The 14,917-nt window shown below is 41.3% G+C and overlaps 2 protein-coding genes across 2 annotated transcripts; both read left to right on the forward strand.

Annotated features, from left to right (window-relative positions):
- The first annotated feature begins 524 nt into the window (after positions 1 to 524).
- LOC127259146 (uncharacterized) lies at positions 525 to 6,893 on the forward strand. Its single transcript, XM_051286289.1, has one exon. The coding sequence runs from the start codon at positions 584 to 586 to the stop codon at positions 6,662 to 6,664; it is 6,081 nt and encodes a 2,026-aa protein (XP_051142246.1). The 5' UTR covers positions 525 to 583; the 3' UTR covers positions 6,665 to 6,893.
- Positions 6,894 to 9,198: 2,305 nt separating this feature from the next.
- Positions 9,199 to 13,345, forward strand: LOC127259150 (linoleate 13S-lipoxygenase 3-1, chloroplastic-like). The gene is made up of 9 exons (XM_051286297.1): positions 9,199 to 9,583; positions 9,669 to 9,943; positions 10,196 to 10,436; positions 10,729 to 11,061; positions 11,233 to 11,318; positions 11,405 to 11,512; positions 11,580 to 11,884; positions 11,956 to 12,219; positions 12,304 to 13,345. The coding sequence occupies exons 1-9, from the start codon at positions 9,241 to 9,243 to the stop codon at positions 13,058 to 13,060; spliced, it is 2,712 nt and encodes a 903-aa protein (XP_051142254.1). The 5' UTR covers positions 9,199 to 9,240; the 3' UTR covers positions 13,061 to 13,345.
- Positions 13,346 to 14,917: the final 1,572 nt, after the last annotated feature.

The raw sequence follows: 14,917 nt of genomic DNA on the forward strand, positions 1-14,917 counted from the left end.
AATGATGTAATATAAATAAAAGTTGATACATATTTTAAATATAAAATTGAATTTGAATATAATATAAATCCAAAATTCATATGGTTAATATAATGTAAAATCAATTAGCATTTAGTCAAATAATATACATGTATGTACAATGTATCTATATACAAAATATGCAACTATTAATAACTAAAAAAAATATTGATTAATAATAAAAATGTATTTGTTTCTAGTTTCTTGACTCAATTCCATCGACCAAAAACCCCTTAAAGTTTTGGGATTTCAACAAATTAAATTAATGGACAGGATATTTCATACTCACCAACTCTTAGGATTTGACTTCACTTAAAAAAGGACAATAAGAAAATGGAATGGAATTGTCCGAATGAGGGGTAGCACTCATCTAATCTATGGTTGACATTCTGTGCTTTAATAGCATTCTTTCTGGCAGCATCAATTTGCCTTAAAGAATTCCTCAAATGATTGAATCTTGCTGTTATATAAAGGGCTATGGTACCATTGCTATAGCACACAAAACAAACCCTACATTCTTTTCTATCCTTTTTGGGTGTCGAGATCGGCTGCGGCTTACCGGAGAATGGGAACTCCGGGAAGGTTGCGCCAATGGCGTCACCTTGCCTGCGCAATGGCACTATACTTCATTGCCATTGGCGCCGTTGTTCAAACTATGGCTGACGAGCTTTACAATCCTGGTAATTCTGTGACAGATATACCGGAGGTTTCTAAGGGTAACAAACCAAACAAATATAAGTCACCTCCGCCACCATCCTCACCACCTCCACCGTCGCCATCGCCTCCGCCGCATTATGTGTACAAGTCACCTACTCCGCCATCTCCATCACCGCCACCTCCATATGTATACAAGTCACCTCCTCCGCCATCTCCATCACCGCCACCTCCATATGTATACAAGTCACTACCACCTCCATCTCCATCTCCTCCACCGCCTTATGTATATATGACACCTCCCCCACCATTTGCATCACCTCCACCACCGTATGTCTACAACTCACCACCTCCACTGTCTCCGTCACCACCACCGCCTTATGTTTACAAGTCACCACCTCCACCATCTCCGTCACCACCGGCGCCGTATGTCTACAAGTCACCACCTCCGCCATCTCCGTCACCACCGCCGCCGTATGTCTACGAGTCACCACCTCCACCATCCCCGTCACCACCACCGCCGTATGTCTACGAGTCACCACCTCCACCGTCTCCGTCACCACCGCCGCCATATGTCTATAAATCACCACCTCCACCATCTCCATCACCGCCGCCGCTATATGTAGACGAGTCACCACCTTCACCATCTCCGTCACCACAACCACCATATATCTACAACTCACCACCTCCACCATCCCTGTCACCACCGCCGCCATATGTTGACGAGTCACCACCTTCACCATCTCCGTCACCACAGCCACCGTATATCTACAACTCACCACCCCCACCATCCTTGTCACCACCGCCGCTATATGTCGACGAATCACCACCTTCACCATCTCCGTCACCACAGCCACCGTATATCTCCAACTCACCACCTCCACCATCCCAGTCAGCACCGCCGACATATATCGACGAGTCACCACCTTCACCGTCTCCGTCACCACTACCACCGTATCCCAACAACTCACCACCTCCACCATCCCCATCACCACCGCCGCCATATATCGACGAGTCACCACCTTCACCATCTCCGTCACCACTGCCACCGTATGTCTACAACTCACCACCTCCACCGTCTCCGTCACCACCGCTGCTGTATGTCTACAAATCACCACCTCCACCATCCCCGTCACCACCGCCACCAAATGTATACAACTCACCACCTCCACCATCTCTATCACCACCGCCGCCATATGTTGACGAGTCACCACCTTCCCCATCTCCGTCAACACTGCCACCGTATGTCTATAACTCACCACCTCCACCATCCCTGTCACCAGCTCCGCCATATGCCGACGAGTCACCACCTTCACCATCTCCATTACCACTACCACCGTATCCCAACAACTCACCACCTCCACCGTCTCCGTCACCACCGCCGCCATATGTAGACAACTCACCACCTCCACCATCTCCATCACCACCGCCGCCATATGTTGACGAGTCACCACCTTCACCATCTCCGTCACCATATATCTACAACTCACCACCTCCACCATCCCTGTCACCACCGCCGCCATATGTCAACGAGTCACCACCTTCACCATCTCCGTTACCACAGCCACCGTATATCTCAAACTCACCTCCTCCACCATCCCTGTCACCACCACCACCATATGTCGACGAGTCACCACCTTCACCATCTCCGTTACCATTACCACCGTATCCCAACAACTCAACACCACCACCATCCCCATCACCACCACCGTCATATGTTGACGAGTCATCACCTTCTCCATCTCCGTCACCATTGTCACCGTATGTTTACAACTCACCACCTCCACCGTCTCCGTCACCACCGCCGCCGTATGTCTACAACTCACCACCTCCACCGTCTCCATCACCACCGCCGCCATATGTAGACAACTCACCACCTCCACCATCCCCATCACCACCACCGCCATATATCGACGAGTCACCACCTTCACCATCTCCGTCACCACTGCCGCCGTATGTCTACAACTCACCACCTCCACCGTCCCTGTCACCACTGCCGCCATATGTCAACGAGCCACCACCTTCACCATCTCCGTTAGCACCGCCGCTGTATGCCTACGAGTCACCATCTCCGCCATCCCCGTCACTACCGCCGCCATATGTCAACGAGTCACCACCTTCACCATCTCCGTCACCACAGCCACCGTATATCTACAACTCACCACCTCCACCATCCTTGTCAGCACCGCCGTCATATGTAGACAAATCACCACCTTCACCATCTCCGTTACCACAGCCACCATATCCCAACAACTATCCACCTCCACCGTTTAGATCACCACCACCGTCATATATCGACGAGTCACCACATTCACCATCTCCGTCACCACTGCCACCGTATGTCTACAACTCACCACCTCCACCGTCTCCGTCACCACCACCGTCGTATGTCTACAACTCACCACCTCCACCATCCCCGTCACCACCGCCGCCATATGTTTACAACTCACCACCTCCACCATCTCCATCACCACCGCCGCCATATATTGACGAGTCATCACCTTCATCATCTCCGTCACCACTGCCACCGTATATCTCCAACTCACCACCTCCACCATCCCAGTCACCACCGCCGACATATGTCGCCGAGTCACCACCTTCACCATCTTTGTCACCACTACCACCGTATCCCAACAACTCACCACCTCCACCATCACCATCACCACCGCCGCCATATGTCGACGAGTCACCACCTTCACCATCTTCGTCACCACTGCCACCGTATGTCAACAACTCACCACCTCCACCATCTCCGTCACCACCGCCGCCGTATGTCTACAACTCACCACCTCCACAATCCCCGTCACCACCGCCACCATATGTATACAACTCACCACCTCCACCATCTCCATCACCACCGCCATATGTCGACAAGTCACCACCTTCCCTATCTCCGTCACCACTGCCACCGTATGTCTACAATTCACCACCTTCACCATCTCGGTCACCACAACCACCGTATATCTCCAACTTACCACCTCCGCCATATGCCGACGAGTCATCACCTTCACCATCTCCATTGCCACTACCACCGTATCCTAACAACTCAACACCTCCACCATCCCCATCACCACCACCGTCATATGTTGACGAGTCACCACCTTCTGCATCTCCGTCACCATTGCCACCGTATGTTTACAACTCACCACCTCCACCGTCTCCGTCACCACCGCCGCCGTATGTCTACAACTCACCACCTCCACCGTCTCCGTCACCACCGCTGTCATATGTAGACAACTCACCACCTCCACCATCTCCATCACCGCCGCCGCCATATGTTGACGAGTCACCACCTTCACCATCTCCGTCACCACTGTCACCGTATATCTACAACTCACCACCTCCACCATCCCTGTCACCACCGCCGCCATATGTCAACGAGTCACCACCTTCACCATCTCCGTCACCACAGTCACCGTATATCTCCAACTCACCACCTCCATCATCCTTGTCACCACCGCCGCCATATGTCGACGAGTCACCACCTTCACCATCTCCGTTACCATTGCCACCGTATCCCAACAACTCAACACCTCCACCATCCCCATCACCACCACCGCCATATGTTGATGAGTCACCATCTTCTCCATCTCCGTCACCATTGCCACCGTATGTTTACAACTCACCACCTCCACCGTCTCCGTCACCACCGCCGTCATATGTCTACAACTCACCACCTCCACCGTCTCCGTCACCACCGCTGTCATATGTAGACAACTCACCACCTACACCGTCTCCATCACCGCCGCCGCCATATGTTGACGAGTCACCACCTTCACCATCTCCGTCACCACTGTCACCGTATATCTACAACTCACCACCTCCACCATCCCTGTCACCACCGCCGCCATATGTCAACGAGTCACCACCTTCACCATCTCCGTCACCACAGTCACCGTATATCTTCAACTCACCACCTCCACCATCCTTGTCACCACCGCCGCCATATGTCGACGAGTCACCACCTTCACCATCTCCGTTACCATTGCCACCGTATCCCAACAACTCAACACCTCCACCATCCCCGTCACCACCACCGCTATATGTTGATGAGTCCCCATCTTCTCCATCTCCGTCACCATTGCCACCGTATGTCTACAACTCACCACCTCCACCGTCTCCGTCACCACCGCCGCCGTATGTCTACAACTCACCACCTCCACCATCCCCGTCACCACCGCCACCATATGTATACAACTCACCACGTCCGCCATCGCCGTCACCACCGCCGCCATATGTCAACGAGTCACCACCTTCACCATCTCCGTCACCACTGCCACTGTATATCTACAACTCACCACCTCCACCATCCTTGTCACCACCGCCGCCATATGTCGACGAGTCACCACCTTCAGTATCTCCGTTAGCACCGCCGCCGTATGCCTATGAGTCGCCACCTCCGCCATCCCCGTCACCACCGCCACCGTATATCTACAACTCACCACCTCCACCATCCTTGTCACCACCGCCGCCATATGTCGACGAGTCACCACCTTCACTATCTCCGTTAGCACCGCCGCCGTATGCCTATGAGTCGCCACCTCCGCCATCCCCGTCACCACCGCCACCGTATGTCTACAACTTACCACCTCTACTATCTCCATCACCTCTGCCACCGTATGTCTTCCAGTCACCCCTTCCTCAATCCCCATCCCCACCGCCGCCGTATATTTACAAATCACCTCCTCCTCCATCCCCATCACCCCCACCGCCATATGTTTATATGTCACCACCTCCACCATTCGCATCACCACCACCACCGTATATTTACAAATCACCTCCTCCACTATCCCCATCACCACCACCGCCGTATATCTACAAGTCACCACCTACTCCATCACCGTCACCCCCGCGACCGTATGTGTATAAGTCACCACCTCCACCATCACCATCACCACCGCCGCCGTATGTATACAAGTCACCACCTCCACCATCCCCGTCACCACCGCCACCGCCACCGTATGTTTACAAGTCACCTCCTCCACCATTTCCATCCCCACCACGGCCGTATATCTACAAGTCACCACCTCCTCCATCATCGTCACCTCCACCACCGTATGCCTATAAGTCACCACCTCCACCATCCCCATCACCGTATGTTTACAAGTCACCTCCTCCACCATCTTCATCACTACCACCGCCGTATATCTACAAGTCACCACCTCCTCCATCACCATCACCCCCGTTACCGTATGTCTATAAGTCACCACCTCCACCATCACCACCGCCGCCGTATGTATACAAGTCACCACCTCCGTCATCCCCGTCACCACCAGCACCGTATGTTTACAAGTCACCTCCTCTTCTATCCCTATCACCACCACCGCCGTATATCTACAAGTCACCCGCTCCGCCGTCCCCGTCCCCTCCACCACCTTATGTTTACAAATCACCTCCTCCACGATCCCCATCACCCCCGCCGCCGTATGTATACAAGTCACCACCTCCATCTCCGTCACCACCGCCACCGTATGTTTACAAGTCCCCTCCTCCACCGTCCCCATCACCACCACCGCCGTATGTCTACAAGTCACCACCTCCCCCATCACCATCGCCCCCACCACCGTATGTCTATAAGTCACCACCTCCACCATCACCATCACCACCGCCGCCATATGTCTACAAGTCACCACCCCCACCATCCCCCTCACCACCGCCACCGTATGTCTACAAGTCACCCCCTCCACCATCTCCATCACGAACGCCGCCGTATGTTTACAAGTCACCTCCTCTACCATCCCCATCACCACCACGGCGTTATGTATATAAAACACCTCCTCCACCATCTCCGTCACCACCGCCGCCTTATATCTATAAATCACCTCCTCCACCATCCCGATCACCACCGCCACCTTCATATGTATACAAGTCACCACCACCTCCATCTGCATCTCCTCCACCACCTTATGTATATAAGTCACCATCTCCACTATCTCGGTCGCCTCCACCACCATATTTCTACAAGTCACGACCTCTTGGGCCTTTTATCTAGTAAGTCACCATTGAAGCAGCATTACTATGTTCGCGTTATATCTTGATTCCAAATTTGGATGAAGTGTCATTTATTATTATTATTGAAATCGGTCTATGGTCTTTTATGGAACGATCTTTAATTGATTGTAATTCAAATTCATTTAGTTTGATTCAACTTATATTCTATACATAAAGATTTCATGTGAAGATCCTTATGTGACAAAGTATTGTTTTTATATTACTCCTATTTTTTTGTCAATTCAAGATATACAAAAATTCCTTTTCATTTGTATTTCGGGATTTTTTTTTTCTGAAGTTTTGTTTTTATTTCAATATTGCATTGAATATGAAGTATCACTTAATTATCAATGTACATGTAATTAAAATAATGGAAATAACAATATATTATAAATATTGCATAAATTAATCAAACTAATTAATTATCAAATATAAATTTCTTAAACTCTGTTAAAAAGAATTGTATCCATTTAATAGAATGAATGAAGTATAATATATTTATATATGTATATATATATACATATAGTTTATATATTATTTTATGAACGGGACATGGAGGGACGTGAAGGAACGGGGGCTGGTGATTCCATCTCCATGTGTTTATATTGAAATTTATTTTATTAAAAATAATAAAACACTTCAATGATTAATAATTGAGAGCGCACACAATTAAAATGGCTACATAGAATCGAATAGAAGATAACATGATAGATATGGATAAACTCTCTTCAATCCCTCACCTCACAATATATATAATCTATAATTATTAAATTAATCTATAATTATTAAATTGATAATTGTATTGCCACATATATATTTGAAGAAAATTAGGATTGAATAAATAGTATAATAAAATATTTATTCAACAAATTTTTATTTATAGTAGTTACTCCGTCTCAGGACAAATGATCCATTTTTCTTTATTTGTTCGTTCCAAAATCGATGATATAATCATTCAAAATCTATTTATTTATATATCTCTTTTCAATATATAAATAATTTTATCTACATTTAAAAACTTTATATATTTTTTTTTTTATAAAACCAATTTATGTTTATGTTAATCACAAATTAATAAATACTATTCCCTCCATATCTTTCGACAGAAGTCTTTTAAAATTTTGTAGTAAATTAAAAAATAATAGTATTTTATTGGTTAATGTAGGTATGTAACAGATTTTGTCATTTGATTTTTTTTATAAAGTAACTGTATGTATGTGTAATGGTATATTTGTAATTTTAATGTATAATTAATTTTTTTTAAAAAAAAAATAAAACAGATACTTTTAAGTGACACAGACGAAAATAGTAAAAATATTACTTTAAATTAAGACGGAGAGAATAGTATATTTTTTTTATTTATTTGCATGATATAAAATTATATTCTATACAAAATAATATTTATATTATATTTTTTTATTAAAATATATTTTTTTAAATATTTAAACAAAATCATATATATTAATTAATATTTTAAAACTACCAACAATAATACTCATATAAAAATATAATACTGAAACAATATCATACCTAATTATAATTTTCTCTAAACTCCATTAACTTAAATATGGTGTCCAAACAAAACAGTGAATTGTTATGAAACGGAAAAATATTGTTTTACAAAATACCACATCAAGATTAATATTTAAACTATATAAAAAAATCAATTTTTTTTAAAAAAAAAACATTTAAATTATAATTGTCAAAATAAGAACTAGCTAAAGTTATGAGAGTAAATTATTAAAAAATAAAATAAATAAATACAAAACAAAAAACAAGAATAAAAACAAAAAACAATTATTTTATATATTATATATATTCAATATAAGTACTTAATTTAATAATTATAAATATATGTATAATTTAATAGGCGGAGTTGGAGAACTCAACCATTCTACCTTCGACGCAAATTCCTACGTGTCCGAATTATAATGTATTTTTTTTTTTGTTCGGTACAAAAAATTTAAAAATATCATTATCTTACGATATAATGTATTAAATTTTTTGATATGTTAAAAAATATTAATACCATATTAAAAATTCATAGTAATCAATAAAATAGTGTACAAAATTATTTGTACGATATTGCAATATACTGTTTTCTATCAAACTATCAAATTTTAAAATAATTTTATAATTTTAGAAAAAATTAAAAATATATAATTTTGGTAATATTAAATACCAAAAATATCAAAATAATATACAGTATTACCGATATATATAAAAAAAATCAAAATAATTAATACTAAAAATCTCAAATTATATATAGTTACTTTACCAAAAAAATTCACTACAGTATCATATCTTACAAAAGTTTTTGAATGTCGAAATTTAGTATTTTCGGCATATTCTTAATACAGCATTGCGTAGTATTCCGAACTTTTTCACCCTTAATTTTTTTTCTACATTTTTTAAAAAAAAATTTGGCTTTACTTTTTGTATTTTCACTATCGGCACGTTGATTTCACGAAATAAACAAGATTAAAAAAAATCCAAAACATACCAAATTGGTTGTCAATAAAAGGACATGTGTAGCTAGCAAGAAAGAACCTCATCAGTCTCACAACAGCAACAACAATGGCGATCACCTCCATCTCTCTACCCAAACCTTTTTCCCTGCATCATTCATCAGCCACTCCTCTTTCCATATTGAAAACCAAAACATACAGATTCTCTTACATCTCCGAAAAATCGAATTTTCCGAGAATGCGCAAGGTTGTAATGACGCTGAGAGAATCCCCGGCTGCTCCGGTGCAAGAAGATCTTCGAGAGAAGCCCGCGATGCTCAATACGACAGCTCTTGTAACGGTGAAGTTCAAAAAATCAGGGAATCCTGCGGAGGCTATTTGTCGCGGCTTGAAGGGTGCATTGGGACAGGAAGGTGTAATTCTGCAGTTAGTGAGCAATGAAGTTGATCCGAGTAAGGCAATCGTAATTTTATTTTATTTTTTTTGTCGGGGTTTTCGTGTAGTCTGTTAATTCACAAGCTTTTTGTTGATGTGAAGAAACAATGAAGGCTAAGCTTAGCAAAGAAGTAGTGCTAAAATGGTCGAATAGCGCAAAGGTTGAAGGAAAAGGCGAAGGCGATGATTGTACTTACAAGGTGAAGTTTGATATTGATCCCGATTTTGGTATCCCGGGAGGCATTCAAGTTCGGAGTCAATGTGACGAAGAGTTCTTCCTTGTGAGTGCATCGGTTGGAGAAGTTCGATTCATTTGCCGATCATGGGTGCAGCCGGAAAAGATCAGCCCGGCGGCGAGGATCTTCTTTTGTGACAAGGTAAGAACACAATCCCAGATAATCGGATATTCCTAACCGATTAAACTTTTAGGTCTGTTCCTGTCATATTATCATTTAAATTTGTTTTAATATGATAATAAAGACTAATTATTACTCTCTCCGTCCACAAGAAGTATCCATTTTTATTTTTTTTTATTTCCGTTCGTCTTTAATTTTAATATATAATTATTTTTATTATATAATAATTATTTTTACTAATACATTTTTACTTACTATGTGTCATCGAAACAGGCATATCTACCCTCTCAGACTCCATCGGGACTGATCGAGCTCCGGCGGCGAGAACTTACCGATTTAAAAGGCGACGGGAATGGATCGCTGCTGCCAACCGACAGAATATACGACTACGATGTGTACAATGACCTCGGCAGGCCGGACAGCGGACCTGATTTAGCAAGGCCTACTCTCGGTGGTAATCCAAACTACCCTTATCCGAGAAGGTGTCGAACGGGGCGCCCTCCAACAGCTACCGGTATTGTCAAAACATCGATTATTAGCAATCGACATTTAATGCAACTTACAGATGCTGAATAACTAATAACTATACCTTAAGGCTGCAAATCCTGTGTTAATCCGGCCACGTCAGTATAGTGCTGATATGGTTGGGTTAGCAATATGGATAACCAATATATATTTATATATATCTCAGCATATGCTGAGTTATAATATTAATATAATATATGCTTATTACAAACATGGTAAATTATGTATAAATATATATTGGTTACCCCTATAGTATGCTTTAAACTCAAATGATGCAACAGACAAGAATGCCGAGAGCGCGCCAAGTGCTTCGCTGCCAATGTACGTCCCTAGAGACGAAGATTACGAAGAACAGAAACAGGAATTTATGGCGAAAGGACAGTTGAATGTAGTATTCCGTAACATAATTCCTGTTGTGATATCTCTAATATTCGGCGAGGAGAACTTCTACTTAGCAGTAGAAGTAAACAAAGAACAGGCGCGGAGTAAGACCAAAATAAAATTTGCGTCGCTCGACGATTCATTGAATGGAAATCCAATCGTGCAAATTCTTCGCGGGATTCAGGAGATAATAGAGGGATCCCTTAACTTGAATCCTCCCAAGTACATTTCAGGTGCGTCGTAAATTAGTACTACCATTATAGAAATTGTTGGGAACTCCCGTATATTAGAAAAATAATTAATGACGCGTATCTCTAATAGTTTAAACTTTTAGGTGAGACTGTCATTCTGATCGTCTAACAGAAATAGATTTCTTCGACTTTTAACAATGTAAAATTTACCAGAGGAGTTCGTGTGGGGATTGCCCGACGATGAATTTGGTCGAAGAGTTCTTGCTGGCCACAACCCTGTAAACATAGAGAAGCTAAAGGTAAGGATAAACAGAGTAAGCTATAATACAAAGTTTCGAAATTAAAGTTCGAGCTCAGCTAACAGTAGGAATGAATCATTGCGCAGATTTTTCCTCCGGTAAGCAAACTCGATTCGTCTATCTACGGGCCGCAAGAATCAGCATTGAAAGAAGAACACATAGCAAGCTCTCTAGAAGGAATGTCTGTGCAACAGGTATGGGAAAGAATGAGTAGTTTCGCGATATTTCGATGCATATAGTAATCGAATGTACATTTTGAAGGCGATGGATGCAGATAAGCTGTTTGTATTGAACTACCACGACATCTATCTCCCTTTCGTGGATCGAATAAATGCAATCGAAGCGCGCAAGATGTATGCGACAAGAACTATTTTCTTCTTGACTTCATTTGGAACTTTGAAGCCCATTGCAATCGAGCTTAGCCTTCCGGCGGCGACGGATGAGAAAGTCTCGCGTAAAAGAGTTCTCACTCCTCCGACTGATGGCGCCACCGACTGGCTATGGGAACTCGGCAAAGAGCACGTCTGCACGAACGATGCAGCAATCCACGCCGTTGTTAATCACTGGTACTAAAAAGATGCAAAGAATCGAAATTCAAGTAAGGCCTACATACCTTAAGTTTATAAATTTTCGACAGGATGAAGATACATGCTTCTATGGAGGTATTCGTGATAGCAACTCATCGAAACCTAAGCGTGATGCACCCGATCTTCAAGTTGCTGCATCCTCACACACGGTATTTCCTTAAGACCAACGGATTCACACGCGACAGTCTCATAAACGCAAATGGAATATTCGAAGCAAACAATGCTCCAGCCGAGTATTGCATGCAGCTCAGCAGCTCGGCATATCAAGATTGGAGGTTCGACTTAGAAGGCCTTCCGGAAGATCTCATAACAAGGTCGGTTTCTTACCTTTCTCCATTCAATCCCCCTTTATTTCCATCGATACGTTATATATATATATATGTATGCAAAATACACAGGGGAATAGCAGTGCCCGATTCCACGCAACCCCACGGCCTAAAACTTTCAATCGAGGATTATCCGTATGCGCAAGATGGCCTCCTTATATGGTCTGCAATCGAAAACCTGGTGACAAAATATGTGAATTACTACTATCCAGAGGCAAATCTTATTCAGAATGACACAGAGTTACAAGCCTGGTACAGTGAGGCAGTCGAAACCGGCCATGGGGATCTCGCAGGAGCAACATGGTGGCCTAAGCTCTCGATCCCAAGCGATCTGATCAGCATTCTGACAACGATCATATGGAAAGTAACAGGACAGCATGCTGTACACAACTTCGGACAATATCCTTACGCCGGCTACATCCCTGCCCGGCCGCCATTTATGAGAAAATTTCTGCCCTCGGAGCAAGATCCCGACTACGAACGCTATCTTGCGAATCCTCGAGAATATTTCCTGTCGTCGATCCCAAGTTTTACGCAGGCTGCACAATATGCAGCTGTGCTTGATCTAGGCTCCGGGCATGCTCCTGATGAAGAATACATTGGAGAGAGGAAAGACCTGTCGAGTTGGGGCGGGGTGCCGGAGATTTTAGAGGCGTTCGACGAATTCTCCATGGATATGAAATCGATTGAGGAGGAGATTGTTCGAAGGAACTCGGATTCGGGACTGAGGAACCGGTGTGGAGGTGGAGCATTCCCTTTTGAATTGCTGATTCCGAGCTCGGAATCTGGAACGACGAGCAGAGGTGTACCTAACAGTGTAACAGCTTGACAAGGAGCAACAAGAATATTAAGTACGTGGAAGATCTAAGGGAACAATCGGTGAATTCAAATCATGTTGAATAGAGGAAATAAGTCCCTGTATCTAATGGAGAGTGATCTCAAAACAAAATGTTATTCAAAGAAAAAATCAGTCAACTATTTGAAATTTAAAATTCAAAATGTCTCTGGTATTCAAATAATTAAGTGTAAAAAAAATGTTAAAAATTAGTGGTAGAATCCACGGTTAGAAAATGTAAACCTTTGAATTTAATGAACAAAAATATAAATATGTAGACATTAGGAGTGGACTGAGGAATAATTATATTTTTTGCGTCCCAACTTAATTACTATTTTATTTTTCTAGTAAATTAAAAAATAATATTTTTTATTTATTGATACCACTTGTAACGGGTCGGACGGTTCCTCCTCGAACACCTTCCCGTTAGCCTAACGATTCTTCGACTCCCTCGAGAACTTGCTAGTGCAGCCTCACTCCAATACCTGCTAAAAGTAAGAACACTATAAGATGCACCCGGAAAAATAGTGTTTTATTATTGATTCAAAACTGGAGTGGAATACAAGTGAGGACTTCTCCTCTTTATATAGACACTCTATCATGGATATGCTAAATCTTAGCAAGATATGGATACGCCATATCTTATCAAATCCACACTTGGATTTGTTATATCTTATTTCTTTTATTTAGATATCTATATCTGTAGATTGATAAGATATAGCGAGAATCTGTAGCCGCAAGTGTGCTATGGGTAAACCCTAATCCAACCTAATACCTTGCAAATTAGGTTCGATATTTGATTTATTGGTAAAAATATGTAAAATAATTTTAACATTTTTACCAAAGTACAAAAAAATATGTATACTTTTGTGATATTTATGTATAAATTACTTTTATTATAATAAAAAAAAATGACTACTCTTTAATGTGACCGATCGAAAATTATAAAAATAATATATCGAGTTGAGATAAAGAGAATAATTTATCGTGTTCATCTAACAGCCAATTAAAGACTGTTAATAATTAATACTTTACATGGATTCCCAACAAGAACTAATTAAAAATAAATAAGGAATATTATGTCAATACTGTTCGTGCTTATTTAGGAAAATTGTATATTTAATATTTAAATATCTAACATGATTTTTATTATTGAATGTATCTAAGTATTTATATATAAGTTCCAGATAAGATAGTAAAGACATGCATGATACCCTCTTTTATTTAAAATTATGTATTTACATCTCTTTTTATAATAAATAAATAAATATATATATTAAAAACTCCTCAATTATTTTAAAATTAATTTATATCAATTACAAATAAATATTTATATTTTTTATTTATGTTTATTTTATAAAATTTTATTTTCTATAAAATAATATACATATGGTATATATTTTATTAAAATATAATTCTTAAAATAATTAAAGACACATTTTAATTTTTTTAAAAATTTTATATATTATATTATAAATCAAATATTAATTAAATAAATTACTTCTAATCTAATTTTCAACTAAAAACTCAACTCATAACCAAATGCTTATTTCTTAAAGATATTTTTAAGGATATTTTAGTTGGGTTCAATAATAGAGTGATTTATTGTCGCACGACGACATCTTTTTTGGTCTATTGAGGACAAGACAAAAAAAAAAGTAAAATAAATAATAAAATAAATAATACTCTCTCGTCCCAAAAGTATAGTATGGGTTGTGTTTGACACGAGATTTAAAAAATATTGATATTATATTGATAGTGGATAAAAAGTACGAGTAAATGAATTTTTTGCCCTTGTGAGTGTATTAGTGTAAAAATTAGTGGCAATTGTATAATAATAATAATGAAAAT

This window comes from Andrographis paniculata, unplaced genomic scaffold (assembly GCF_009805555.1).
Source record: "Andrographis paniculata isolate CXL003 unplaced genomic scaffold, ASM980555v1 Contig5END, whole genome shotgun sequence".
NCBI lineage: Eukaryota > Viridiplantae > Streptophyta > Magnoliopsida > Lamiales > Acanthaceae > Andrographis > Andrographis paniculata.